Raw genomic sequence first — 27,231 nt, 5'->3', positions numbered from 1 at the left:
TACAGGACATGTTCTTCCTGCCACAAAAATGAAGGCAGAACTGAATTTTTATTCTGAAGCAGGAACTATGCTTCAGAAGGTCCCAAGTGTGTGTTGTCCTCCCACAGTTTTATACAGCTGTTGGCCCTTTTCCAAAGTCTTTCCTTGCCATTGCCTAGGGCATGGCTGGACTCGGTTATAGCTTCTATTGGTCACTTGGGTGCCAACCGGGTCCTCAAGGCAGAGAGAAGTGTCACCCGGCATCAAGTCTCCAGTTATGGTCAGTACCCAGCATCTCCTCAGGGAAGCACACCTCTAATGCAGATGACTCTCCCCTTTTCTGAGGCCCTTTGACCATCTGTACCACTCCCCACCCAACACCCCAAAGAATGCCCTCTCACCTCGGCTCAGCACAGCCCCACTCTCCTGGTAGTCCTGGATCTCTAGATCTTTCATACGAAGCACGGTTGCTAGCTCCCTCACTTGGCACTGCAAGGCCAGGCTCATGCCCATGAGAGGACGAATCAAATGCTGGGAGACCTTTCATGGAAGAGATATCAATCAGCCAACAGACACAGAGTACTCCCCACTGTATTAGGAACTAGAAAAATACTGAAAAATAAATGTTTTCACAGGGACTTACGGTTTCATAAGCAAGCAACCCGTTTGCATGACTCTAATAATACAATAATCAAATAGGTAGGAGAAATAAGTTCAAGGGTTTTCTCCGTAGCATAGATAAAAGGGTGGGAAGAATAGAGGAGAACACGTGGATAGGCAGCCCGGAGTGGTGATTTAAAGAGAAGGACGTGACAGAATTGATAAGAGAAAAGGGTTGCTTCAACTCTCCGCAGAGACTGAGAGACAAAAGCAGAAGATCCAAGTAGCCTTCAGGAAAGTGGGCGTGGCTAAAACAGAGTGTGCTAGCTGGAGCATAACAGAAGACAAAAATCAACAGAGGGACGCCTGGGTGGCTCAGTCGGTTAAGCGTCTGCCTTCGGCTCAGGTCATGATCCCAGGGTCCTGGGATCGAGTCCCGCATCAGGCTCCCTGCTCTGCGGGGAGTCTGCTTCTCCCGCTGCCTCTGTCTCTCTCTCTCTCTGTCTCTCATGAATAAATAAATAAAAATAAAATAAAATCTTAAAAAAAAAAAAATCAACAGAGAGTAGAGAGCCTGGGAATCAGTCTCAAATTAGACCCAGACACTGATTACGAGCCATTTCAGGGCTGATGATAGCCCAGAATGAGCCCAGAGTTTCAATCTGCTCCCAGGAAGGCAGCAGTTTGAGGTCATTGTGACAGAAGCCAGCCAGTCACCGAGAGGCCAGCCTAGGAAGGAATAAACCGATCCAGCACACCTTGCTCTTAATAAGGTAAGAATTAGGACGCAAGCATCGCCATGCTGCTGAGCAGCTAGGATGGTGTCCTCATATAATAACGTATAGCTATAGAGAATAATCACTTAATTCACCCACACAAGGTGTCCAGTAGCCGAAGAAAGCAAAAAGCCTTAGCCAAAGAAAATAACTAGAATCAATAATCTCTTTGTGACTAGTGGATGCTATCGGGGTTCATTTCCCTTGCCCCAAGGAGATGAGCTCAAGGAGGCACTAAGAAGAAATGCCCTAGATCAGAGGTCAGCAACATTCTGCATGGGGCCAAGGAGTCAATATTTTCAGCTCTGTGGCCCATACAGGCCCTGTCAAAATACTCAACTCTGCTGCTATAGCATGAAAGCGCCCATAGACAACATATAATAAATGAGCGTGGTGGGTTTCCAATAGAACTTTAGAAAAATTGGCAGCAAGCCAGAGTTGGCCCGCTGGCCATAGTCTACCCAGCCCCATGCTTCTCTAAGGACAGATCAGAAGAGAAGAGATGGGGGGGGGGGGGTGATGGTAAAGGTTAGAGCCCGCAGCTTCTGTACCACCACCAGGACCCGACATATGCAGGGTTACTGACGCAGAGTAGGCTGAAAATCAAATGTAGCTATAAACACCCATCACTTCTTTCCATCAGGAAGCACATCCCAAGCTGGTCCTGGTACCCAGTTCAGGTCCTTAGGATAAACTTAAGCCTCCAAGAAGTACTGCTCAAAATGCGGCCAAAGTTCTGCTCCAGACCCAACCCTCTTTCCTAGGAATTGTTTGGTTAGGTTTGGTCCTGTTCGAGGGAGATCAGGAGGAAAAACAGGGAAATCCTCGGATGAAAGCAAGTCAGTGTTCGGAGGGGTGAGCTGAAAGTAATCGCAGCTGGTAACCAAGCAGCATCACCATCCCTCTGATGACAGCCCTCAAATACAGAAATTCCTAGAGGTGGGCGCCTGGGTGGCTCAGTTGGTTAAGCGACTGCCTTCGGCTCAGGTCGTGATCCTGGAGTCCCGGGATCGAGTCCCGCATCGGGCTCCCTGCTCGGCGGGGAGCCTGCTTCTCCCTCTGACCCTCCTCCTCTCATGCTCTCTGTCTCTCATTCTCTCTCTCTCTCTCAAATAAATAAATAAAATCTTAAAAAAAAAAATTAAAAAAAAAAAAAAGAAATTCCTAGAGGTGACAACCAGCCTCTCTCTGGGAATCCACCTACCAGCGATCTCTTTGAGTGGTGGTAAATCTAACCACAAGAAACATAATGAGCAAGTTTCTAATCAATGCCACGTCTAATTAAATATGGTAATGCCACGCCAGGCACCGGAAGTTATCTATCAGACTCCAATGTCTATATAGCAAATAATAATAATAATAATAATTTCATAGAATTGGGTTACACTACTCTAAATCATTGGGGTATAACTCATTTCAAAGTTAGATGCACACTAACACACTACGATCAGTTAATTAGGACACGGCATGTGGATGAAGTAATGAGTTTCAAAGCAAATCCACAAACACCACAAGGAAAAAGCCTGAAGCACTTCAGGAGGTCAGGACGACCCCCACCCCTTCATTTAAAGACAACGATATATGAAGAGTTGCAGTTTCACAAGTCAATTCAACAAATACCTACTGTGTACCTAACACCTACTGTGACCCTGTGAGGCGTCTGCCCCCAAAGAGCTCACAACAGTTAAGGAGGTCAGGAAGTGTGATGGATATAGAGGCAGGAGTTTCCAATCTTTTCCAGAGGAAATCTATTTATAACATCCCCCAATGTCTACAGATTTCCCATTGAAATGTTGACAAGTCAGAGGAAGGAGAGCTGAATGGCAGTTACCAATCCCAAGACGAATTCTATCAGGTTTGGACATAGAGACAAGGGCAACCAGACTGGGAATTAGATCTAGATTCTAGCCCCGGCTATGAGAGCACCCAGATGTGAAAATGGCTTAATCCCAAGCGCTCTCGTGGTCCTTATCTTTTTCAAGGAAAAATTAGGGAGTCAGAGTATTTGCTCTCAAAGGTTCACAATAATGCTGAAATTAAGTAACATTATGTATGGTCTTGTCTTTAATTCCCAGGATTCCACAGTAAGGTTGGGACTGGTGCCTCCACTTTACAGATGATGACACCAAGCCTCATAAAAACTCAGTAACTTATCCCAGGTAATACAAATAGTCAAAGTTGGAGAGCTAAGTTACAAATCAGTCCTGCCAGCTCCAAAGCCTGTGGCTCTTCCTGCCACAAAAAAACCTTTGGCTGTGACTCCTAGAAATTATAAAATGGCCAAATTTGAAAGTCAAAATTTGGAATATCAAGAATTACATTAGGAAAAGGAAGATAACAGCAATAACACCAAAGAATTACATCAGATCCTGGGAAGAACAGTGAGGAGGACGAAGGGATGAGGAAGCTGGCTGGAAATGGAAATGGGCTAGAAAGCAGAGACCCGAGGCTTTAGCTATCCCATGCTATCCCGCACAGCCTTGAGAACTTAGCGTGAACCCTCCACATGCTGAACTCTCCTACTCTCCTGCATGACCGGTAGGAGTTTAGATGTGCAATCTCTCTGGAAGACAGTCTGGCATCATGTGAGCAAGATTAAACATACAAATAGTCCTTTTAAAAAAAAAAAAAAGGTTTATGGGCACCTGGGTGGCTCAGTTGGTTAAGCGACTGCCTTCGGCTCAGGTCAAGATCCTGGAGTCCTGGGATCGAGTCCCGCATCGGGCTCCCTGCTCAGCAGGGAGTCTGCTTCTCCCTCTGACCCTCCCCCCTCTCATGCTCTCTCTATCTCATTCTCTCTCGCAAATAAATAAATAAAATAAAATAAGGTTTATTTATTTATTTCGGCAATCTCTACACCCAATGTGGGGCTCAAACGCACGACCCCAAGATCGAGAGTCGCATGTTCTTCCGACTGGGCCAGCCAGGCGCCCCCAAATATTCCTTGATTCAGCTATTCTGTTGCTAGGAATTTACTTATACATTTATACTTAGGAAAAATAAATGCAAGGATAGTCACTACATGTACTAACAAAAGAGTGGAAACAACTTAGATGTCTACTAGCAGTTTGTCAATTAAATACATGTTGATATATGCATCAAATAAGGCTCTAAGTTACCGGTAATGAATATTAAGGCAGATCTTCTAAATATATTGCTATGAATGGTTTCTAAGTTCTATAATTAAGTGAAAAGAGCAAGCTACTGAACAGCGTGGATAGCATGCTGCCATTTGTGAAAAGACATACATATGCCCAGATAGGTATTTGACTGTGTAAGTACATACATACTCATATGTATACAAACCTACGTACAGCTTTCTTTAAGAATGCACAAGAAGATGGTATCAGTTGCTTTAAAGAAGGAAAATGAGGGACTAGAGAGAGGAGTAGAAGGACCTATTTTTTCCACTCTAGACCCTTCTTCAATGCTATTTGAAATGTTTGCTTTTTGCATGAATTACTCATTGAAAAAAAATGAAATAAAAACTATCACAAGAATGAGTAACAAACAAAAATTATGACTGTGTGACCTCACAGACGCACACACCAGCCTAAAATAGTATCCGCCTACATCCTTGACAGTGTCCGCGGCTCTAACTTTCTCCCCTGTAAAGCCTCCTCAGGCTCAGGGACTTCCCTGGGCTGGCTTTCTTCTTTTTTTAATAATAAGTATTTTATTTTACCTTAAAGCCTAATTGTTCACCAGCTGTTCAATGTTCACTTCTCCCCGTGGCGAACCAGGACTCATTCCACTCCAAACACTGATGCTTCTTTTCTTATTGTGGCTGCCCAATTAGAGGAATTTGCCTAGAAATGGCTAGTTTTCCCTTTATATATTATTTTCAATTATAACCTCATTATACAAGTGTTCTTTACTTTATCATCTTGGAAAAAACAACAAAAAAAACTATTAGAGCCCATCAGCCTCCTAGGAGAACTACCTCCTCAGTCTCACTATTCTGAATTTCTAGGGCTGTATGATGTAAAGGGAGACCAGCTATTGCTAGGACCTCCCTAAGGCAGCCCAAAGGTTTTGGTCCTAGAACAGGCATTATTGAGGAAACAGTGCCCCCTGGTGTTACTAGAAAAAGTTACAGGGTTTTGAACAAAAGAGGTAGACTAAAGAAGGATGGAAATTTTCACAAAAAAACTCAATTAAAATCAACAGATTTTAAAACTATTATCTGCTAGGGGCGCCTGGGTGGCTCAGTCGTTAAGCGTCTGCCTTCGGCTCAGGTCATGATCCCAGGGTCCTGGGATCGAGCCCCACATCGGGCTCCCTGCTCAGCTGGGAGTCTGCTTCTCCCTCTCCCTCTCCCCCTGCTTGTGTTCCCTCTTTCGCTGTGTCTCTCTCTGTCAAATAAATAAATTTAAAAAAAAAAATTAAAAACAAACAAACAAACAAAAAAAACTATTATCTGCTAAACACTGTTGATGGACCTTAGAAATTCAGAGATGAATGAGAAGTAGTTCTCCAGCTTTACTGGGTTCCAGATCAAAAATCCACCAGAAGGTCACCTCGGTGGGAGGGTTTGTATCTCTGACCCTTGGTTTCAGCTCAGGTTCATGATCTCAGGGTCCTGGCATCAAGCCCCGCGTCGTCGGGCTCTGCGCTCAGCAGGGAGTCTGCTTGAGACTCTCTCTCCCTCTCCCTCTGCCTCTCCCCACCACTCTCTCTCACTCTCTAAAAGAAATAAATAAATCTTAAAAAAAAAAAATCTACCAGAGAACAGTTTCTCAAAAAACACTTTTTCCATTCACCCTGTTGATTCCAAAACATTCCATCACCTCTGGAAAACTAGAGAAGGGATATAGGAAATGATGCCCCCTTGTCTTCAGGCCCTTCTGCTGATAAACCTACATCCTCCCAAAGAAGACCCCTCCCAAAGAAGACCCCGGCCTCTAACGCTACTGACTGAAACAAGCTCTGTTTGTATAAAAGGGTGGAAGGGACCAGTGGCAGTAATTCCTGCAAACAAGTTCGTACTGTTTATTCTCAAACTAATTTCTTTTTTTTAAGATTTTATTTATTTATTTATTTATTTATTTATCAGAGAGGGAGAGAGCGTGAGCAGGGGGTGGGGGGAAGAGCAGAGGGAGAAGCAGGGAGCTGAGCAGGGAGCCTGATGTAGGGCTCGATCCCAGGACCCTGGGATCATGACCTGAGCCGAAGGCAGATGCGTCACCGACTAAGCCACCCAGGCGTCCCTCAAACTAATTTCTAATAAAAGCTCCGGGGGCCTAGAAAGCTACTAGTGAGCAGAAAATGTTATCCCCCTAGTCCCTGAAAACGGGCTCTCGAATCAGACCTATCTGGGAGTAAAATTCCAGCTCATTCATTTATAAGTTGCAGGACTTTGGACAAATTGCCTTCAATCTCAGCTTCCTACTCTGAAGACAGGGAACAATACTACTTATCTTGCAGGACAGTCATGAGGATTCAGTGACAAGAAATGTTCAGAAAGGTACATACTGAATGCTGGTACATGCTCTACCCTGTTGCCAGACTGCTCTTGATAAACTACGAATTGGATCGTGCTAAACACCTGCTTAAAGTTTTTCAGTGAATCCCTGTTGCCTTTAGGATAAAATCCACTCATTAGAATCCCTCAAAATCTGGCCACTGCCTACCTCATTTCGCACAAATCCCTGCAGTCATGAAATTCCCCCACTGGCCCCACACCTATATATCTCCCCGCCTCTCAAAATGCACTCTAGCCTAGAATGACCTCTTGATCTTCTCCCAATGAGTTCCTACTCATCTACAGAACTCAGCTCAGAAACTATCTCTTCAATGGGGCGCCTGGGAGGCTCAGTTGGTTAAGCATCCAACTCTCGATTTCAGCTCAGGTTATGATCTCAGGGTTGTGAGATCCAGCCCCACGTTGGGCTCCCTGTTGGGTGGTGGAGTCTGCTTAAGATTCTCTCTCTCCCTCTGCTCCTCCCACTACCTCTCTCCCCCTCTCTAAAAAAAAAAAAAAACAAAAACAAAAAACCTCTCTCTTCAAAAAGGTTTTTCAGACCTTCAGTCATCCTGAGCTTACCTCAATCAAAGAATTTACCATACTTTATCCTGTTCCCTGTCCATCTTCTCACTCGATTATGGACTCCAGGAATAGGCTATATTGCTTTAGATCTGGACACCCAACAATTAGCCCCCAGTAGATGCTTAATAAATATTAAATAATGAAGAAAAACACCCAAGAAAGCAGGTAAACCAAAACTTCACCTTTGCTCCCTTTGCAAAGAAAGGATGTACCAGCCAAGAATCTGTTCTGCCTTCTGTCCAGTCAAGGAAAGTTTTCCAACTGAAGAAGAATTTCAAACGGAGTCCACAAAAAAATAAGAGCATCTAAGGATTCATCTCAAAGCAGCCGGCATTTCCCTGCCCCACTCCACATTTGAATTACACTCACCAGGGAAGGGCTGGCTAGGGTGCAGTGGAAATTCCAATAAAAGGGGAGACCAGAGAGCTCACTCCGCACACGCAGGATCAGTGCCTCGGCCACACGATCACAGACAAAGGTAGCTTTGCTGGGGCAAGCTGTGTCCTTCAACAACGGGCGAAGTAGATCATCCAAATGACAGAGGAAAGCCGCAGGGGGGGCAGTCAGGCGCTTGTTCAGCTCCTAAAAAGACAGCGGGAGTTGTATGGAGTAAGGGTGCGAAAAGGAAACGGACTCCCCAAGTTACAGCAAAGGAGAACTCTGGCTAACATGAAGACAGCGGGCTTGAGAGGAAGGGAAGACAAAAACAGGGGAACAAGAAAGAAGAAAACAAAACGAGAGAGCGACTGGCCTACTTTACAATCCTACCTTGTACTAAATGCAGTGCAAAAACTAACATCAGACAACGATATGGAAAGATCCTGGGGGGGGACGGGCGCCTGAGTGGCTCAGATGGTTGCGCATCTGCCTTGGGCTCAGGTCATGATCCCAGGGACCTGGGATGGATTCCCTTGTCGGGCTCCCTGCTCAGCGGGGTCTGCTTCTCCCTCTGCCCCTCCCCCCACTAGTTCTCTCTCTCACTCTCTCTCTAATAAATAAATAAAATCTTTAAAAAAAAAAAAAGAAAGGGGGCACCTGGGTGGCTCAGTCGGTTAAGTGGCTGCCTTCGGCTTGGGTCATGATCCCGGGGTCCTGGGATCGAGCCCCGCGTCGGGCTCCCTGCTCGGTGGAGAGTGTGCTTCTCCCTCTCTCTCTGCCTGCCTCTCTGCCTGCTTGTGTTCTCTATCTCTCTGTCAAATAAATAAATAAATAACCCATGCTTTAAAAAAAAAAAAAGAAAGAAAGATCGCAGGGCTTTAGGTAGAAGGACAGGACATTCGTTAGAATTGTCTGCACCTGATTCCACCTCCCTTGGCAACCTACAGGCCAGCAAGCTGGCTGATGTGAATGTACCCTGACCCGCACTAAGACAGAAATTATACCCATTACCGCCCCGCAGCAGAACTGCTCTTCACGCTTACCTTGGCTCGCTGGCTGACCACACAAGCATCCACCTGTTCATGCCACACCTGTTGAAGATCTGAAACCAGCAAGGCGTACCCCTGCTTGGTGATATATGCCTTGGCCAAGAGAGAGTTCTCAGCAAGTTGTAGCCAGGCCCATGGCTGCATCAACAGGCCTTGCTCCAGCTTCTCCATCTGCAGAAGAGTCTGGATTTAGGCAAGTGCCCCAAGGTACTGTAGGCCTGGGGACAGGGGCACCACACAAACAGTCCCATAGCAAATAAGTCTTATGAAGGACCCCTCCCTAATGAGACAGAAGGCATGGATTTACATTTTACCCCTCCCCCCCAACACACACAACCCCCCCACCCCCATCCCCTGTCTCCCATATAATCAGCTGGGCACCGACCTTACTACCTCCTGGCCACTAAAAATCTATTTAGAATTTTAATTTATTTTTTCAAATTAGTTCCTAAAGGGCATAAAATATCTCTCTTCTATAGTGTTTAAGCCTCGGCATATTGGTCTCAGTATTTCTGCTTTCTAACAGTATAACTTATTGTGGAAACCTAAACCATTCTTGTTGTATCTTTATCACATTCCTAATAAATATGCCAATGTTACCCTTTCCCAGAACTTCTAGAAGAGAAGGAATAGTTCTTGTCTTATAAAACATCGTAAGTCGTAAGTGTCATGAGCAGGAAATTCAAATTATTTGATCAATAGCTAGAAATAAAACTCTAGGGGCGCCTGGGTGGCTCAGATGGTTAAGCGTCTGCCTTCAGCTCAGGTCATGATCTCAGGGTCCTGGGATCGAGCCCCACATCAGGCTCCCTGCTTGGCGGGGAGCCTGTTTCTCCCTCTCCCTCTGCTGTTCTCCCTGCTTGTGCTCTCTCGCTCTCTCTGTCAAATAAATAAATTTTAAAAAATCTTTAAAAAAAATTTTAAAAAAAGAAATAAAACTCTAGAAGATCTCAGATTTTCATATATAAATATTTATATGAACATAGATATATACATTCCCAAAGACAGGCATTCTTAATCTAGAGTCTATGCAGGTGAATCCTCTGGAATTATAGACAAAATCTGTGCACACGTGCAGATAGCCATTCGGGAGGAAGAGGTCCACAGCTGTGTCAAACTCTCAAAGGGATCAATGACACACAAATAAAGAGCCAACAAATTCTATGTCCAGAAGCAAACAAGAAAGTCCCAAATCCCATTTCAAGAACATAGATGACTAAGACATCATAAACACAAGGCACAGCATTTCACAGAGATAGAAACAATTAATTAACTTCCGCTTCAGTCATGCCCTATATATCCCTAACCCAAGGTACAACCATCAATGACATCATGCCCTGTTATACCTCCTGGGACTCCTGGGAACCAACTTCTCTAGTTCAACAACGAAATTTGTAGTCTTAACCTAGTAGATGTTCAGTAACTAAAGCTACTTTACAGGAAGTTTGATCATTTTTCCTGTGGGGGGGAGGGAGTGATACTATTTCCTTCATTATTTCAGTCTATAAATACAAAGTGAGGTGAGGGAAGCGCCTTAGAATATAAAGAAGATAATGAAATTCCTTGGATTTCCTTCACATGATTAACATGGTTCTGTTCCTCCAGTCATTTCCATCATGGTCTAAGCCGTCATTCTTCCAACCATAACCTAGCTTTTGAAGTGTGGTCTTGTAACAAAATTGTGCAGTCAATAGTTGGGTAAAACGTAAATACATATTGCCATTTTTATTTGCAGCGGCCTCAAAACCTTGCGTTTGGGGGACGGGACGTCAGTTGCTTCCCACGAGCTGCTGCCACGGGGAGGAGATCTTGGAATGATTAAGCTAGCCCTCAATCGAGTTCCACATAGCCAAAGGTCACAAATGCAAGGGAACAAGGGAAGTCGCCCGTGTAGGCACTCCGCAGTGCGTCCTGTAAGAGTGCCCTAAATCGGGTTGATTATCTTGGCCCGTCACTTTCGGAAAGCCTGGGAGCTCAAAACCCTCAAACTGTATGGGGTTTTTTTTGTCCTGTCTGGGGGGCGGGAGAGGGATTTAAAATGTGCTCAGGATCAACGGGCCCCATAGGAAGATTTGAAACATTCAGCACCAGACCTGGTGTTGGCTGCTCCCACCAAGCGCGTCCTGTTGAGTCCAAGGCCTCTGTATCTCATTTTTCCCCCCTTCAAGGCCGCCTTTAACCGTCACATTAACTAGATTCACCCGTTTATTATTCTTGAATGGAGCAGGGAAGCGCCGAGGGCCAACAGGAGGTCGCCCAAGAACCCGGGTCTGCACCGAGTCCCGCCCCTCGGCCGAGCCCCTCTCTCGGCGCAGTTCCCCCCGTAGTCCTGCAGAGGGCAGCAAGGCCCCAGCGACCGTCCGGGCTGGGCCACGCCCCGTCCCTCTGGTGGGGACCAACCCTCGCTCGCCTAACCGCAGCCCCACCCCAGGAGCCCCGCCTGGCGTAGTTTCCACCCGCCCTCACTGCGAGGGCCTCCGCCGTCAGCCTTCGACAGCACTGGCAGCACCGAGACGCGGCTCCGGACCCTTCGGGGGTAGCAAAGCCGACCACCTGCCGCCCTGTAGCACCAAGGAGCCCGCCAAGGAGTAGCCTCACAAGGCCCTCCTCGCCGTCGGAAAGCGGGCTGCGCACGCGCGGCGCACGCGCCCCGCCCACCCCCGGAGGCCTGCCGGAGCTCCGGGGCCGAGCGCCCGTGCCCGCTCGCCCGCAGGGTCCCCGCGGCCCCTCGCCGCCCGGCCCCGGCCCGGGCCCCGGCCCCGATTCGAACCCCACGCCACCTACCGTGAGCGGCCGCCAGAGCTCCCGCCCCTCCCCGCAGCGGGCCGGCCCGCGCAAACCGAAAGGCCTAGGGTAGAGACCTTTCGGGACAGAGGGGCGGAGCGCAGGCCCGACGTGGGCGGGGCATCTGGGCCCTCAGAGCTGTTGGAAGGAGCACTCAGAGCTGGGGGGCCCCCCGCGCCCAGGGGAGCGGGAAGAGGGCTGGGCGATCCGCTGCTAGGGAGATGGGGTGGTGGTGGCGCCCCTCGGAGTCGCGCTGGCGGAGTAGAAAGAATGCCAGAGGAGGTGCGGGAGAGGGGGGTCTCTGGATTTGGACTTGTCAGCAAACTTGGATCACTTCCGTCCCCTACCTGCCCAACCGCTTGTTTTGTTTCGTTTTAAATAAAATGAGGGGCGCCTGCCTACTTCGGTCGGCTAAGCGGCTGCCTTCAGCTCACGTCATGATCTCAGGGTCCTGGGATGCAGCCCCATGGTGGGGCTCCTTGCTCAGCAGGGAGTCTGCTGCTCCCTCTCGCTCTGCCCCTCCCCCCCAAATAAATAGGTAAAATCTTTAAAAATAAATAAAATGAGGAGGTTGAACTTCACTAATCTCTCTCGTCCTCACCAGCACTCAAATTGTTTCAGAGAGGATCCTTCCATGCATAAATCCCATGGTCTCACCTCATCCTTTCTCCTGTCTCATTTCTCCTTCCATTTAACCCCATACTTATGGTCCATCACCACGGAGAAACTTGAAATCCCTCAGCTCATTTTCTGCTTTGCACAATTTATGGTTTTGCTCCAGCTGGATACCTGAGCTTGAAATATTCTCCCCATCTGCTTTCCACTTGTCAAGGCCAGCCTTGGTGCTGCTGCTTTCATAAAGCCTTTGTTTGCCACTATCCACAATCAGAATTAATTGTTTCTTCCTTTTTGCTCCCATAGCATTGTTTTAATCTTTATTATAGACTGCCTTTTGCCTTAGATTTTAGTTAGTAATTACATAGGTCTTTTTATTTTTTTTATTTTTTAAAGATTTTATTTATTTGAGAGAGAGAGAATGAGAGACAGCACGATAGGGAAGAGGGCAGAGGGAGAAGCAGACCCCCTGCTGAGCAGGGAGCCCAATGCGGGACTTGATCCCGGGACTCCAGGATCATGACCTGAGCCGAAGGCAGTCGCTTAACCAACTGAGCCACCCAGGCGCCCCTACATAGGTCTTTTTAAATGGTAGGTGCCTTAAGAGGGTAGGGACCCTGTCTTATCCATAACTGTAGTTCCAGAACCTTGCACATGGGAGGCCTTCAATAAATATTTGTTAAGTAAATGCTAGGGTTTGACCATAGATAGTTCACATGCAGAATCTCATTCATTCAATCATTGCCCACTAAACGATGGCCCCTGCCTGGAACAGTTAGGCCTAATTAAGAGAAGGAAAGGCAACACACCCATCGGGAAATGAGACTGTTAGGTGGGCCCGTTTCTCACACACACACACACACACACACACACACACACACACACACACACCTTCTTCCTAGGAGAAATTAGAACCCGGAACTCACCCTCCAGCAAGCTGGGAGATAGGGTAAACTAACCAGGGCAGGAGTAGGAGTACTGGTAATCACTGGGACCCAAGTTCTCTTCTAGACTTGGGACACTGCTCCCCAAAGCCAGGCAACAAGTCGGCTGTCTCTCCTGGCTCAGAGGGCCCTCCTTCCTGATTCCCAGGGTCTTCAGGCAGTGGGCAGAGGCAACGGAGGGGCTGAGGGATGTAGGGACGCAAGTTTTGGATGGGGAAAGGAAGCTCATACTCTTTGGCAGCCTTCTCCCTGAACTTCTGAGGCAGCTGAGCCTCTTGGGCAGCGAAAGGAGATGGCAGCCCTTGACCTAGGCCTCGCTCAAGCCTTGTGCCTGCAAAAGAAAGGTTGGTCAGGTCATTGCCCCACCCGGGGAGTGAGTAGCACCTGGCTACTCCCCACTGTGCTGGGGCCTGGCCTCAACTTACCAGGAATGGTGTTCTCTAAGAGGAAGCCCAAAAGTCCTGCCAGGAAGATGGGCTCTGTGAGCAGTGAGCGCAGTAACACATCTAAGGGGCTCCAGCCTACAGAGAGTTGGGGCCAGGCAGGAGGGGAACTCTGATCCTGTGCAGGGTCAATGAGTCTTATATTTCTATGCCTAAATCTAAGTCTTGGGCTAAGGACAGATCTTTCTGAACTGTTATCCCATCTTCCCCCACCTTTGTCCCCCTACTCTCTATTTCCCCCACCCAGGCCCTTCCCACAAGATCCCAGCCCATCATCCTGTCTTCTGAGTATCCACATGCCCTCCAGATATGTTTTGGTAGTTGCAGGCCCTGTAAAGTTTGGTATTAAAAGCCCCAACCATGGGGTGACTGGGTGGCTCAGTTGGTTAAGCGGCTGACTCTTGGTTTCGGCTCAGGTCATGATCTCAGGGTCCGGGGATCAAGCCCGTGTCAGGCTCCCTGCTCAGTAGGGAGTCTGCTTGAGGAATCCCTCTCTCTCTCCCTCTCTCTCTGCCCCTCCCCCCACTAGCATCCTCTCTCTCTAAAATAAAAATATCTTTAAAATAAATAAATAAAAGCAAACCCCAACCTTACTTCCCACTTTTTTTTTAAGATTTTATTTATTGGAGAGAGAGAGCGTGCACAAGCACGCAGAGGGGCAGAGGGAGAGGAAGAAACAAACTCTGCTGAGCAGGGAGCCCGATGTGGGGCTCAATCCCAAAGGCATGACCTGAGCCAAAGGCAGACACTTAACCGACTGAGTCACGCAGGCGCCCCTTACTTCCCAACCTCTTACCTTCTATGCTCTAGCCTGGTTTTGTCAACCTCAGTACTACTGACATTTTCGACCAGATAATTCTTTGTTTGAGGGGGCCTGACCTGTGCACTGTGGGATATTTAGCAGCATTCCCTCTACCCACTAAATGCCACTAACAATCCCCTCTTCTGTTTGTAACAACCAAAAAGGTCTCTGGATGTTCCCTGTGGGGCAAAATCCTCCTCAGTTGAGTGTCATTGCTATTAGTTAGGCTGCACGGTCTTTGCTGCTCCCCGGAAATACCCTATGACTTCCTACATCTAGGTCGTGGTTTCTGGTGTTTCCCCCACCGGAAATAAGCTTCCTCTCACTAAATATGTTCAAATCTTACCATCCTTCGAACTAGCTCAATGTTACTTTCTCCATAAAACTTAACTTGGATAATCTCAAACAGAAACTCTCTCACCACCAGCACTCCTTATCTGAACCTTTCCTACTATGTTTGTACGTATCTTATTTCTTTTACTGGACTGTAACATCTGGAGGCACCTCTGTATCCCAAGGGGCTAGACTGGTGCTCAGTAAATATTTGCTAAACAAATAGCTCAACTAGTTACAGCAAAGCCCAGAAAAGGGTGTGGGACCTGGAGTCCAGAGAGCCCCAAGCCTCCAGTCCTTGTCTTCCCAGGTCTGTCCAATTCCTCTTTCCATCCCTCCTCCTCCTCCCACCTGTGGTCAGCAGGACTGGGGCTTCCCGAAGCCATCTTGGCAACAGCAGAGCCATGAAGATGGAGAAGCCAACAATGAAGACATTCCGCCCAGAGTCAATGTCAGCCAGGTGGAAGCTGGAGAATCCAGTAGACAGAACCACGGCCTGGGTCACCCCAAGCATCCCACCTGTCTCGTAGGGAAGTAATCAAGGGGGTTGGGAAGGGCTGGCGTAGCAGGGAGGATTGCAGGGTGGGGCAGGTTGTGATGAAGACAGACAACCAAAAGGCTCATTCTCCAGTTATGACAGAAGCGCGGTCAAGAGGTCAAGATGTTGGGCTGGGGAAAATGAGCGCAGCTGACACACACAGCTCTCCATATGTCAGGGGTCTGTTCAGAAAGAGAGGGTGCCAGGCACAAGCAACCAGTTGGGCCATCCTGGGGGGCGGGGGGGGGTAGTGCTGGTTCAATACCAGCCCTGCTGATACGTCCACTCACCAAGCACAGGCAGCGGGATGGTGGTGAGGAGCTGGGCCAGCCTCGGGGAGAGCCCAAGCCCCATGCAGAGCAGCCCCACCAGGTGCACCACTCTCCGAGAGCCAGCCTGGGTGGAGAAGAGATGCTAGAAAACACAGCCACCTCTTCGACGCTCCAAGGGTTTTGCCTCTCATCATTTGGATCCCAACTCAAATGTGACCCTTCCAAGAAGCACGCTACCTGAAGGCTCCTCCTTTTCTCAACCGCTATCCCACTGCTACCCTACTTTGTTTTCTTTTTCTTTTTTAAAGATTTTATTTTTAATAAAATAAATAATTTAATATTTTTAATTTTTGCCCGCTTTGTTTTCTCGATAGCACTTATCACTCTGAAATTATCTTACCTTTTTCCTTAGAAAAAAAAAGATTTTATTTATTTATTTGTCAGAGAGAGAGCGAGCACAGGCAGAGGGAGAAGCAGACTCCCTGCTGAGCAGGGAGCCCGATGCTGGACTCAATACCAAGACCCTGGGTCCATGACCTGAGCTGAAGGCAGACGCTTAACCAGCTGAGCCACCCAGGTGTCCCTATCTTACTTTGTTCCTTAAATCGTCTGCCTCTCCCTCTCTGAAGTGCCCAAGAGAGCAGGGACTTTATATGACGTGATCTCACTGGATCCCCAGCCCAGGTACAGTGCCTGAGTCATAGAAGGAATTTAGTGGTGACTTAGTGTCTTCTTCCCGCTTCTAGCCCCTTACCACTTCTAGGCACCTCCCTAAATGAGATCGTTGATGTGGAGTGCCTGACAGAATGCTGGACACAGACGGCCACCAGTCAGTGTGAGTTTCCTCCCCTCTCCCAGCTCCCCCGCCCCATCCTCATCCACATACCTGGATAAGACTCACTGTGCCCACGTTGGGGAAGCTGGATGCAGTGCCCATAGGGCTCCCCAACAGCCCGGCCAGCACGCTGCCCAGACCCTCCAGGCTCAGCCCTCGACTGCAGGCATGTGGAGGTGGGGACGGCAATTGCAGCAGCTGGCCACACAGGGCATAGCAGCCCAGGGAGCTGGTGGAGGCTGCCAAAGCCATGGAGATGCCTGCAGCCAGAGCCCTGGGTGTCAGCAAGGGCCAGTCCCACTCAGCTGGGGAGGGAGAAAGAGCCACCTTGGGGCCAGACTCCAGTCTGGAGCATCCCCCTGCCTCCAAAGTTCTGTGCCACAAGAATCCTGGAGAGCCCATTGTCTTTGAAGATAACGTCTTGGGATAAAACCAACAAACTCAGGATAAAGACTCATCCCTTTACCATGGTCTACAAGGCTTCATCTCTCACCACACTCTGCTTCACTCCCTTCACTCCAGATACCCTGGCCTTATTTCAGGCCCTTGTACTTGCTGTGTGGCTGGCTACCACAGGGCCTTTGCATGTGCTGTTCTCCCTACCTAGAATGCTCTTCTCCCTTGCCTTTACCCTGTTAGCTCCTACTCATCTCTCACATCTCAGCTCAAAGATCACTTCCTCAAGAATACTTTTCTGGATCTCTCTGATAAAGTCAGATTCTCCATTTTAAGCTGTCATTACACAATGTACCTCCCCATTGTTACACTTACCACATGCAATTTCACATTTACTTGGGTGACTATTTAATTAGTATCTGCATTCCCCAGCAGATATAGCTTCATGAGTATAGGTACTGTGTCTGTCATATTTATCACCATGTCCCCTATCACGTGCCCAGCACAAAATCTGCACTCAACAGACCTTTATTAAACTGACGAATGAACAACTTTTGTACACAGTGCCTCAAAAGCAATTTTTATACCTAGGTCACCAACTCAAATGCCTGTGGGAGGGGGGGCACAAATGCGGAAATTGGGTAAGGAGTATCAACGGGGAGTGGTGGGCTTGCAGAGGTCTCTTAACACTCAATAAAACACCTGTGACGAGGGGCCGGCACTGCCCCTCAGACTGGCAACTTCTCTCCCCTGTGTGTTTTGAGAAAACACAGGACTTAACTCAGAAATAAAATTCACTCCATCTTGAGTCCAAAGAAATAGACCCTTTATTTGAGTCAGAGAATGGAGGGCGAAGAGCAAACCTACCTGGGTGAGGCAGCCAGACCCATGGCGCCTCGGGGGAGGTAGACAGCTCTGGGGGGATGATGCGCAGACCCAGAAGGGCAGAGATGATCCACACACAGGCCACTGGCGTCAGCACCTGAGGGGCAAGACTGAGACAGGGAAGAACCCCTCCCCCAGAACCTTCCAAGCCAGGCTTTGAGGGGGAAGACAGAAGCCAAAAGGTAGCAGGCTGAGCAAGCATTCTATGCCAGGCCTCCTCCCCTCAACTGCCCTGCCCAGACCCCAACATACCGAGAGGAGCCGGAAGACGGGAATGGGAGTGTGAGGAGAAGAGTTTGAAGCTGGTCTCCAGGGGCAGGGAGGTAACTGGCAGGAGCCCAGGTGCTGAGAACAGACCACCATGAGCAAGATAAGCCTAGGAGAGAGAAGGAGCTTTAGGAGCAAGAGGAAGCAGGCATCCTGTGGGGGTTAATGGAGGTAGGAGTGGCAGAATTCCCTAAAAGGGGTCCCAGACAAGAGAGGAAAGAGGATACCTTGGTGGGGGGAGGGGGGGTCAGCGAGAGACAGTGCAAAGCCAGGGAAACCAAATGAATCCAGCAAAAATCCGGGATTCCAAATCCATAAAGGATCGGCCCTGCTCAGATGGCTGCTGAGTTGGGTAGGGCCAGCTGCTCTGCCCTCCCCCAGGCCCCCACAACCCACTGGTCACCACCCCACGCCTCTCAGGACTTACGTACAGCAAGGCCAGGCCCCAGTGAGTAGAGCAGAAGAGGGCCACCTCCCTGTGGGCAGAGAACCCTGCCACCACCAGGCTGGGGGCCAGCACCAGGGGCCCACAGTGGGAGAACAAGTGGCCAGGAACCCCCAACAGCCCCAGGGTGCCCTGCAGCAGCCCGGATACCACCACAGCCCCGGACACCTGGAGGAGCCAAGAAAAGGACAAAGAGGAAGCGTTCTGCTCAATGGAGTTGACCTTAGCCTGGACTTCTTCTTTCTTTTAAATTTAAATTCAATTAGCCAACATATAGTACATCATTAGTTTTTGATATACTGTTCATTGATTCATAGTTGCCTATAACACCCAGTGTTCATCACATCACGTGCCCTCCTTAATGCCCATCATCCAGTTACTCCATTCCCCCACCCCCCACCCCTCCTCCAACCCTCAGTTTGTTTCCCAGAGCCAAGAGTCTCTCACAGTTTGTCTCCCCCTCTGATTTCCTCCCATCGGTTTTCCTTCCCTTCCCCCATGGTCCTCTGCACTATTTCTTATATTCCACATATGAGTGAAATCCTATGATAATTATCTTTCTCTACTTGACTTATTTCACTTAGCATAATCCCCTTGAGTTCCATCCATGTTGATGTAAATGGTAGGTATTCATCCTTTCTGGTGTCAGCCTGGACTTCTTAATGAATTCCGAATTCCAGGGGTGGGTCCCTGCCCCAGCTCCTTCCCCCAGACCATCTCAGTCCCCACCGACTGGAAACAGGAACCTCCTCCATCCTGGCACGACCTGCAGCCCTCCTGCTCCCCACCCCCAGGCACTCACCTCTCTGAGAGAAGTGTTCCAGAGCCCCAGGCCATGGCAGCCAGGCCCCCCACACAGGCGCAGCACAAGGGAGGCTGGGAAAAGTTGGGGGCGTGGAGAGGAGAGAGGTAAGTGGGACAGAACCCCAGTGTTCTACAATCCTACCTCGTGATCTGCACAGCTCCAAGACCCCAAAGCCTAGCAGTTCCCATCACTGCCCGCTCTCCATCCTGCACCCACCTATGCCTGGAGGCTCAGATTGGCACCCCACCCCACCCTCACCCCTTGCCCTTGCTCTGTGCTCACAGTTTCCAGGTGTCTGGGTGGCCAGAGGTAGCTTCTGGCTGGTCAGCACCAGAGCAGGGTCAAGGAACTGTAAGGATGGAGCCTGGACAAGAGGGAGCCTGTAGGAACAGCAGCCCTAGCAGGTCTGGAAACGTGTGGCAGCCAAAAGGAGTCCTCAGGTCTCTCCTACACTCACACGAGTACACACACACCTACACACACACACAGGACCCGCCCCCTTCTCTCCAGGGAGTTCCCCTCACCTGCTGCCTATCCAGATTTGCAGGGTGGTAGACACACCACACGAAAAGAGGCTGGAGGCCAAGAGCTGCGCAGGGGAGTACGAAAGCTCTCCCGGGGGGAGACTTTGAAGCAGGAGCAGGTGGGAGGCACAGAGCAGAGAAGCCAGGACCAAGATATGCTGCAGGGGGAGGAATGAGAAGGGCGGTCTTCAGAAAAGGGGCGGAAATAGCTATTTCCAGAGGGTTTCTCATGCCACGCCTATTCCCCCCAGCTATCCCTTCAGCCAGCACCAACTCCTGCACCTCTGCTCCTACCTGCAGAGCCAGAAGACAGCTGAGGCTCCAGGGAGGAGGCCCACACTGAGAGGCCCAAGGGTTAGAGGAGGGATTTTGGATAGCAGGCGGCGGCGACAGGGGAACCAGGGCATCCTGGGGGCCCATGGATTGGAGTTGGATGGGATGGGGGGATGATCGGCTCATGCTGCCCTGCTTTCTTCTTCGTCTTGGCTGCCCTGGGCCAGAGTTAAGTAGAGAGTGTAAGAGGTCAGAGTTTGGATGAAGTTAGCTGCCTGGAGTGGGGAGGGGGTGGAGGGGTCAGTGAAGCGGAGCAAAGGGATGAGAGATTTGGGGCAGGACAGGCCCTTTCACCTTTGCCCAGCTCTTGTGCAAATTCCATCACCCATTAACTGGGGAGCCACGTTCTGGACCCCTCCCCCCAAGAATCTCCATCTAGATCCCCTGTTCCACGCTCTGCAAAGCATGGTAAGTGGGCTGGGAAGAAGACTTATAAAATACCCCGGGGAGGTCTTACAGTGTTCCCTCCTCCCCACCAGCATTTGGAAAGATGGCTGTTACCCCAGTTTTCAACCCTTTCAGGGTCCAGCCCCCATGGGGACTGCCTAGGAAGGAAATGCATGGGTAATACCCGTCCACAGTGCATGGCAACAGTGAGCACAACTCCATACAATTTCCTCACCGTAACAGAAAGGAGAAATGAAGGTGATTGGTGATAACAAGTATTTCACATGTGAAAGCTTGGGCCCAGCTAAACAAGAAGGCGATGTCATCCACGGCCCACCCCCTACGTAGAATCACTGTGGATGCAGCAGCTACGATAGCAACTGATACCGCTGCTGTCTTGGCGATCCATGTGCCAAGCAGCGCGGCCATTGGTGACCTGGTGTTCCAAAATAATGAGCCGGTTCTTGGCAAAGTGCTGAGCAAAGCAAAGTCCGGTTTTAATTTACACGTAGGTACATTCCTGGCAAACGGCGTCTTTTTCAAAACGTGCAAAAACGATTTCGTGTTTACGTGTTAAAAAGTTCTAGGTTCAGATAAACAGGCTTTTCATATACGTGATGTCCTGTGGGTCATTCAAAAGTTGTCTTGAGAATTCTTCATCATAAGGGAGGGGCCTGAAGCGTTTCAGGTTGCCCAGCTAAATGCCAGTAGCATCCCTTCAAATGTTTGCCTCTGGCAAAAAAATGCCCCATGTTTTCAGAGTGCCCCCTAGGGGGCAGTACTACCAGTCCCAAATACCCTCAGTCCAGGTGCCAGAAAAGCTTTCCTTCTTCCGATGATAACCCGCCTTGGACTTGTCTTAACACCACCAACTATCACCGGGTGCCAGACCAGACTGATAGGATAGAGAGGCATCCTTGGGGCTTGCCAAGGACACTTAACTTTGCCTCTCAGAATCCACAAGGATGGGGCCTCCCCAGAACTTGTGATGGACAGGGCCCACTCAGGCATGGTAGAGTCTCCCATCTGTGCCCCACAGCACCCAAGTCAAGCAGCAGTAGGGGCCCCAGGGTGCTGAGAGCAGGGATGAGTAAGTTTGAAATGGGAGTCTGTAATCATCAAAAACAGGGAAGTTTGTTTTTAAGACTTATTTTAGAAAGAGAGAGCGCACACTTGTGTAGGGGAGGGCAGAGGGAGAGGAAAATCTCAAGCAGATTCCCCACTGAGTGTGGAGCCCAATGTGGGGCTTGATCTCGTGAGCCTGAGATCATGACCTGAGCTGAAACCAAGAGTCAAACGCCCAACCCACTGAGCCACCCAGGTGACCCTCAAACAGGGAAGTCCTAAAATGGGGCTCCGGGAGAATGAGTTGCAAGATGACGGGCTGAGGAAGTAGAAAGGCTTAGAATCCAGGTATGGGGCAGGGGGTGGGGAGATTCTTCCAGGGCTGCTGCAGAAGAAAGAATCCAGGCCATGCAACTTAAATTGTTTATTGAAACCTCAGTTCTACAAAAGCGTGAAAAACCCAGATACAAAGCGGTGGCCAGAGTGGCCTGTGAAGAGAACACCCAGGAGAAAACCGGAAGAGAGGGAAGCCCAGGAGCAAGCTATTAAGAAGAGGTTGGAAGACAAAAGGGAAAGGCTGAAGGTCCCAGCAGTCCCTGGCTCCTTTAGGCTATATCCGGGGGGATGGGTGTGGAGAGGGTTCCCCCTGCCCCCGGCCTTCCCTCGGCAGATCCCACCTCAGCCTTATCCGTCCCTGGCTCTCCTGCTTCAGGGACATCACACAGGCCCCCAGTCAATGTCCCCCCTCTCCCTCACCCCACTTTTACCCTTCCATCCTAGGGAACTCAAATGCAAAAGTCTAGAAGCCAGGAAGGTAGAGAGACAGGGGCTTCTCCTCTGGCTGGCTGTGGTCACCAAGCTGAAGCTTCCCCTGGTACCATCACTGCCCTGGCCAAGCAACCAGCCACTGAGGTCTAGGAGAGTGAGTGACCTTCAGTCTTTCTGCCCCACAACCCCTTAAGCTCCATCACCTAGGAGGACAGACAGGGACCAGCCAAGGACCCAGAGAGGTAGAGAGGATCTAAATCAAGCTTTGCCCCTCCAGGTTCTCAGGGACTCCCAGATCCTCTTACTGTACTCCTTGGAGGCCTGCCTAGCCTGGGAAAATGAAAGACTTGAGACGGGCTAACTCCATAACACTGAAAAGGGAACACTGTTGGGGCTGGGAGAGCAGGGGGGGCATTGGGCTCCAGAGCCAGGGTGGAGCCAGGCCATGGGAGTGGTACCCAGGTTTGGGGGGCCCAGTGGGGACTGTATGGTTGGAGTGGTGGCAGGCGTGGCAGCTTGGGGAGTCTCTCTGGAGCTTCTGACAAAGGGGACAGTTCTGGAGAAGAGTGGGAGGGGCAGGAGGGTCTGGGGGAGGCAATGGTGGAGGAGTCAGTGAGGCCAGGAGACTGCCCCAGAGTGAACGCAGCCCTGGGTCACCTTCTAGGCCACCGGAGACATTAACAGGACATGGCAGGCCCTGTGGCACGGAAGAAGGTATGCAGGGTTCCAAGAGGCACCTGGAGGCCAGTCCAAGGTCTGGGGGGCCTGGTGAGGGGCTGCAGGACAGCCCCAAGGACTGGTGAATTACAGCGACCGAGGCCACCGCCAGGGCCACACTGCTCACGTATGCCATAGCTAACAGGCAGGACAGCTGCGGAAGAGAAGATAAGAAAAGTCAGTGCCCAAACACCCTTCCCCCAAGACCCGCTTCTGCCTTTAACCCACCCACCCTTGTCTGCTCAAGTTAGGGCTCTCTGTCACCATCTACTCTCAAAGCCCATCTCCTGAGGCCTTCGGCATTTGCTCATCCCGCCCTACACACCAGCCCACTCCCAGCCCCTCTCCTTCCCAACCCTCCTCACCTTTGCCAGGCGCTGGCAGAGGGAGCCCAGGGCCAACTGCCAGGCCGGCTGCTCCAGCAGCACACACAGGTCTGTGTAGGTGTACCAGCCCCGCCGCCGCCCCTGCTGCTCAGCCACACTATTGGCGGGGGAGAAAGACAGATGGCATCTACACCTCCCCCGCAGCTGGCCCAGTGGCAGCCTCATTCCCCTAGGGACCCCCCAGGACACACTGGGTAACCTGTTACATGCACAGACTCCTAGGCTACCTGTTGATCCAGGAATTGAGGATGAGACTGAGGTCTGTATTTTAAATAAGCTCCTTCCACCCTTCCAAAGGTGATTACAATGGCTTAGGAACCACTGCCTTGGGCGATTCTCTTTCCTGCCTCCTGCCTCCCCCCAGTTACCCAGACCCTCCTCTCTGTCGACCTCTTATATGTCTAAGCCCCCAAATCCCTTGAGCCCTCTCTCCAACTCTAGAACCTACCAGCTCTCCAGCCAGCTCAGCACCTCAAAGATCTCCCGAGGGTCAGTGTAGAGACGCCAATCCTACGGGCAGGAAGACAAGGGCACCGAGCAAGCTCAGATACAAGCCACAGTCACTTAACAACCAGGACCACCGCACCACCTACAAGCACCGCTCCCGCAGACTTCCCTGTGCCAGATACCGTCCCAAGACCTTTTACATATTAACTCATTTAACACCACATTATCTGATTTCACGGTACACCCTCCATTAAGGGCAAAGAGAGAAAATAATCCTAAGACTGGTCCATGCCCATAGGGAGCTCCGAGTCATGAGGCAGAGAAAGTCTGGATGCAAATAATCAGAACCCAGGGAGATAAGCTGTGACTCAGAGTGTAACATGTAGGGCCTGAGGGAATGGGGGGGCGCGGGGGGGGGGGCGGGGGGAGGCGGCAGCACCTGCTCCATTTCTGGCCTCACCATGCCAGGAACCTCCAGAAGGTGGGGAGGGAAGCCACTAATAAGGAAAAACACAAGGAGAAGAGGCAAAAAGAGAAACAAAGAATCTACAGAACGCTGACAGAGAAAAGCACAGGATGAAAGGAACACAATGAGAGCTCAGAGGAACTGAGCGAGAGACAGAACAGCCACTCACCATGGCACTCAGGAAGCCCCGCTCCAGGGCATTGAGAGTGGGCACGGCCACGCCCCCTGCAGCTCCCCATTCATCGTTGAAGACCTCCTCCTCCTCCCCTTCGTCATAGAGGTACTTACTGGCCACCATCTGCAGAGGGGCCAGAAGCGGTGTCAGAAGAGCTGGCACCCAGCTCCTGGCTCACCAGGGAGATGAAGGGGAGGGGCGTCCTACCATGGAGATGAGGAACAAGTCAGAGGATGACACGTGCTGTAGGTAGTCTGGGTTTCGATGCCGGAGCCGCTCGATGTACACGAGAGCAAGCATCATGGCACACGGGGAGATGCACGCCTCCCTGCGTGGTGGAAAGGGTCACTAATTAACCCCAGGGATCTTTCCGCTCTTAGAACTCTTATGACACTCACCCCTGTGTCTTTACATCTTCTCTTTAGAGATAACTATTTCTCTGTCCCTAGGGCCCAAACATTCTCATCCCGTCCCCCTCAATTTCAGGCTCACCGGGACACATGAGCTACGTATTTCTTCTGGAGTCGGCGAATAGGGCTGGGGGCTGCCTTCTGGAGCAGTTCCACAGCAATGTCTGCAGGAGGCAAAAGAAGGCAGAGTAGCCAAACAACTCCTCCCTTACCACCCTGCCCCCACGCACACCTAGTTCCCGCTGCTATCAGCAGAAAATTCAGATCTCTACGATCTGAGGCCTTAGGGACAGGACCACAGTAACAAAATAGATCAAATTCTCCCATGTTGAGACAAAGGCCCATTCCACATTTGAATTTCAGCTCCTTCCAGCAGAAAGACTTATTTCCAGGTCACGTGAAATTACCTAGATTTGTCTTTTGCCCTGCTCATCTGAGAAAATAAACAGGCCTTGTGAATTCGGGATACCTATATGTATCTCATATACAAATCAAGAGTGATACAAATTCATAAGACAGCAATGTTTTCTACTCATCTGGACTGAAAAAAACGTGAAACGGAAAGCGGGTCCTTGTACTAGGTAGCAGTAAATTAGCTATGACCAGTGTAGCTCATGGGGTATGCACCTGCTCATTTTGGTGACGCCTGACAACCCCATCTTCATGCTTCTCCCTTGTCCAATCACGCAACACTAACCTGCCACGGGGCTGGAGAGTTCCTCCAAGCTGCAGTCAGCTTCCCAGTCCCAGCCATAGTAGAGTCTCCTTCGGATCCGAGCACTCAGTTTCTGGTGTCCGGGGAGGAACTGAAAAACGGCAGGTGGCGGAGGGTGAAGGGCAGAGAAGGCTACGGTGGAGATCCTGGCTCCAGCGTGGAAGTGGGGTGTGGGGTAGCAGTCTCACCTCACTGCTAGTGGAGCCCATGCCCCACCCCACCCCGTTCTCCGGATTATTTGCCAATTGCAGCCTATCTACAGTGGGGGGTCCGGGGGGCGGGAATCCTCCGCCACTGACTGCTCCCCAGGAGAGGTCCTCCGAGAACCTCCCGGGCTGGCTAACCCTGCCTCCATTCCTCTACCCCGCGGCTCTCCCTCGGGGCCCAAGGAGCCGGGGCCTCGAGTAAGCAAGGCTTGAGAGGTTGCCCCCTGGCTTCCGGACCGAGCCGTCAGCGGAGATGACGGCCCCGCTCGGGTGCCCAGGGGAGCGCCCGGGGTCCGGGCTCAAGCACCGGGAGGCCGCGGAGGGGGCGGGCCGCGCTCTCACCGTAAAGTCCTGGAAGCCTGTGAGGGAGAAGGTGCCTTCTTCGTCCAGCAGGAGCCCGGCCAGGTCCATCGCGCCGCCACTCGCCGCCCTGCGAAGGTGGAAAGGAACGCGTGGTAAGGGAGCCGCGGAGCCCTCGCCTGCGCGCCGTCCTCCCCAGCGCAGACGGCCGCCTTGGCCAGCGCAGCACCCTGTCCTCGCGCCGGCGGCGGCAGGCGGGGCCGGGCTGGCGGGCGCCTCTTCCTGTTCCGCCCCGGGCGGGGCTCCGGGCCCCGAGATCCGTCTCCCGGTGCGGGCCTCGGGGGCCCGGGGCGCTCACCTCACGCAGTGGAGAGAAGACCGGGATGCCAGGCGCGTGCAGCGAGTCTGCCCCGCCGCGCGTCTGCCCGGCGTTTACTAGCCGCGGGGGTGTCGCCGGCGAGTCAGCGCCCGGCACTTCCTGCCACCCGCTGGGCCCAGCCGCCAGAACCGACCGCCACGGAGGAGCCGTGCTCGCCTTCCTCCTGGTCGCCCCGAGCCCGGGCGAGTCCCAGATCTAAGCCCCAGCGTGTCCTCGTCTGGGTAATGGGGACAATTCCCAGGGGACCATGCCACACTGAGGATGAACGAGCCCGGCTGACCTTTTCGTACCAATGTAGATAATTAATGTAAGTAAAACCAAGATGCAGGACGAGTGGCTGCCAAATGTTTTGAAAAAGATAACACAGAGCAATGTACATACATACAAAACATCGGAAAGAATACGGAAAAAACTTAACAGTGGGTGCACTGTGGTCAAGGTGGCAAGGAAACTTTTTGCTGTATACCTTCCTGCCAGTAGTTTGAATTCTAAACCAAATTACGTTCTTTGTGGGGTTACTGCAGAAATTAAATGATCACAAGGGACCACAAAGCGCCTGGTACGTTGTAAGCCTCGATAAATGGTATTAGCATGCCTCCCCAAAATAAACATCTAATCAGGATTCTATTTTTAAACTCACCCCGCAACCCCAATCTCCTGTTTGAGCAAGGGATCGGAAAGAGTTCCGATATGTGCAGGCAGTAAAGTTTACGGAAGGGGATGAAGAGAAAACAACTTTTCTGACTAGACGAAGCTGT

At 50.7% G+C, this 27,231-nt stretch overlaps 3 protein-coding genes across 5 annotated transcripts in view; all 3 read right to left on the bottom strand.

Moving 5' to 3' along the window:
* The window catches only part of NHEJ1 (non-homologous end joining factor 1), an 80,390-nt gene extending 68,669 nt beyond the window's left edge, over positions 1-11,721 (bottom strand). The window contains exons 1-4 of the mRNA XM_035007108.1: positions 11,616-11,721; positions 8,826-9,002; positions 7,774-7,986; positions 381-519 (exon numbers count right to left, since the gene is read on the bottom strand). Coding sequence (XP_034862999.1) covers positions 381-519; positions 7,774-7,986; positions 8,826-9,002 — 529 coding nt within the window. The 5' untranslated portion in view covers positions 11,616-11,721. The remainder of the gene's footprint in view (positions 1-380; positions 520-7,773; positions 7,987-8,825; positions 9,003-11,615) is intronic.
* A 1,441-nt stretch (positions 11,722-13,162) lies between these two features.
* On the bottom strand, positions 13,163-20,275 carry SLC23A3 (solute carrier family 23 member 3). 2 transcript variants are annotated; one of them, XM_035006588.1, is made up of 12 exons: positions 20,014-20,275; positions 19,720-19,877; positions 19,454-19,575; positions 19,193-19,266; positions 18,377-18,558; positions 17,931-18,054; positions 17,661-17,775; positions 16,449-16,702; positions 15,581-15,686; positions 15,104-15,271; positions 13,600-13,695; positions 13,163-13,505 (listed from the first exon to the last, which is right to left on the bottom strand). In XM_035006588.1, the coding sequence occupies exons 1-12, from the start codon at positions 20,176-20,178 to the stop codon at positions 13,216-13,218; spliced, it is 1,854 nt and encodes a 617-aa protein (XP_034862479.1). In that variant the 5' UTR covers positions 20,179-20,275; the 3' UTR covers positions 13,163-13,215. The 2 variants fall into 2 exon arrangements, with proteins under 2 accessions (XP_034862479.1, XP_034862480.1); XM_035006589.1 differs by lacking the exon at positions 16,449-16,702 and having other exon boundaries at positions 17,661-17,708; positions 17,927-18,023; positions 19,478-19,575.
* A 1,638-nt stretch (positions 20,276-21,913) lies between these two features.
* On the bottom strand, positions 21,914-27,199 carry CNPPD1 (cyclin Pas1/PHO80 domain containing 1). 2 transcript variants are annotated; one of them, XM_035007107.1, is made up of 9 exons: positions 27,114-27,199; positions 26,137-26,224; positions 25,571-25,679; positions 24,956-25,037; positions 24,671-24,791; positions 24,458-24,586; positions 23,824-23,885; positions 23,355-23,472; positions 21,914-23,143 (listed from the first exon to the last, which is right to left on the bottom strand). In XM_035007107.1, exons 2-9 carry the CDS (start codon positions 26,203-26,205, stop codon positions 22,598-22,600), a joined length of 1,236 nt encoding a protein of 411 aa, XP_034862998.1. In that variant the 5' UTR covers positions 26,206-26,224; positions 27,114-27,199; the 3' UTR covers positions 21,914-22,597. The 2 variants fall into 2 exon arrangements, with proteins under 2 accessions (XP_034862998.1, XP_034862997.1); XM_035007106.1 differs by lacking the exon at positions 27,114-27,199 and adding an exon at positions 26,453-26,543.
* Positions 27,200-27,231: the final 32 nt, after the last annotated feature.

Source organism: Mirounga leonina, unplaced genomic scaffold (assembly GCF_011800145.1).
Source record: "Mirounga leonina isolate KUSES-001 unplaced genomic scaffold, KU_Mleo_1.0 Mir_151, whole genome shotgun sequence".
NCBI lineage: Eukaryota > Metazoa > Chordata > Mammalia > Carnivora > Phocidae > Mirounga > Mirounga leonina.
The sequence above is the reverse complement of the archived record's forward strand: the minus strand, read 5'-3'. Positions and strand labels throughout refer to the sequence as shown.